The sequence below is a fragment of the Capsicum annuum genome, unplaced genomic scaffold, assembly GCF_002878395.1.
Source record: "Capsicum annuum cultivar UCD-10X-F1 unplaced genomic scaffold, UCD10Xv1.1 ctg73208, whole genome shotgun sequence".
Lineage (NCBI taxonomy): Eukaryota > Viridiplantae > Streptophyta > Magnoliopsida > Solanales > Solanaceae > Capsicum > Capsicum annuum.
This window is the reverse complement of record NW_025883199.1, coordinates 1-1,435: the sequence shown is the minus strand read 5'-3', so window position 1 is coordinate 1,435 and position 1,435 is coordinate 1. Positions and strand designations below refer to the sequence as shown.

Genomic DNA, 1,435 nt, shown 5'->3' with positions numbered 1-1,435 from the left:
CTTACCTTGCATTTTTGGTAGAGGCTGTTTCCAAGGTTTGATCTCGTGACCTCCTGGTCACATGGAAACAACTTTACCGGTTAATCCAAGGCTCCCTTTCAAAAGAAGCGTCGACGAAAATCGTTTGACTGGTGAAGGGGAAGAATACCTTCAACAACTAGGGTTGGTTTTCAAATAAAAACAAAACAATAATAATCAAGAGGAGTATAGAACTAATGTATTCGTTTATCTCAACTTCCCTCTTTGAGAGAACCATAGAAAAGCACTCTTGAGCAGTTCCATAGTCATTTACATTAGCATTAGCATTCCTAGAGTACGAAGAAAAAAAAGACAAAGAAGATACTGACGAGCTAGTTACACTCATATACGAATGAAAACAAAGAAGAGACTCTCCAGGTCAAAATTCCTAAATGGTATGTAGAACAAAAAGGATTAGCGCTATGTATATACTCATAAAGCTGTACCAATCGTTGCTTATTCTGCTGCTGCCGATGGTACTATGGCCAAACTGTTAGCAATCAAATCTTCTGAAAACGACTCCTCAAACTTGGGGACAAAGCTCATTGTGTAGTGGAACTCGATTTGTAGGCGCTAATGAAGGGGTGTCGATGCCATCAATCCTTTCTTTAAATCAACTTGTAACTCCCTAATAGGGATTGCTGCCAAAAAACTCTTAATGTACTCTTTACATGCCTCTTTACCTCTATAAATGATGTTCTTTTCAGATGCCCAGTCTTCCTGCATTCTGTCGTCACTGTTGGTGCTCATGACAATTTTTCTTTCATCCGCAGCCTCTTTGACATCGGTTTTCTCTTTTCTATCGCAACATGGCTTATCATCTGATTGTTGAGACTCACTAGGTACTTGCATAATTGTTGTATCTTGGTCAAATTTGAGGATATATGCCTGATTACAACCCTCAAAAAGCCTCTCCGCAAGTGTGTCAATGATATAGTACGTATCTTTTTCAACCTTGAGGATAAAGAAGTGGTCATTCCAACTCACAATGTAAACACCGGAGTCTCCATGACAAGGAGTTTCTTGAGCGGACTTAGAAATCTCGTCCCATATGTTGTCGAAAGACATGGCACCATGAAGGAAGTGGAATCCTTCCTCTTCTTCGATTCCTTCAGGATGAAAGAACCCAATGAATGATTTTTCTGAGACTACTGAGAGAGGATGCACTTTAGCCTCGAGAACTGTCTCGAGGTCAAAATGCTTATCTGGGAAACGTTCCCTATAGGTCTCGTTTTCACAAAGATCCCTCCACTGCATCGAGCCTTCACAGATAAGAGAATCAAGTTGGGACTTGATGGGCATATCTTCAGGATTGCAGTGGAACCAATCAGCTATGACAGCAACTAAGGTTGTACAAGCGCTTTCACCAACAGCTCGTTCACTTCGTTGATCAATCGAAGCAAAGAAGATCTGAGTC

At 40.8% G+C, this 1,435-nt stretch overlaps 1 protein-coding gene across 1 annotated transcript; it reads right to left on the bottom strand.

Moving 5' to 3' along the window:
- Nucleotides 1–591: 591 nt before the first annotated feature.
- LOC124894350 lies at nucleotides 592–1,361 on the bottom strand (the record flags this gene model as incomplete). Its single annotated transcript, XM_047405047.1, has 1 exon — nucleotides 592–1,361. A coding segment is annotated over one exon (770 nt), but the record flags the coding sequence as incomplete, so codon positions are not given.
- Between the last annotated feature and the right edge of the window lie 74 nt (nucleotides 1,362–1,435).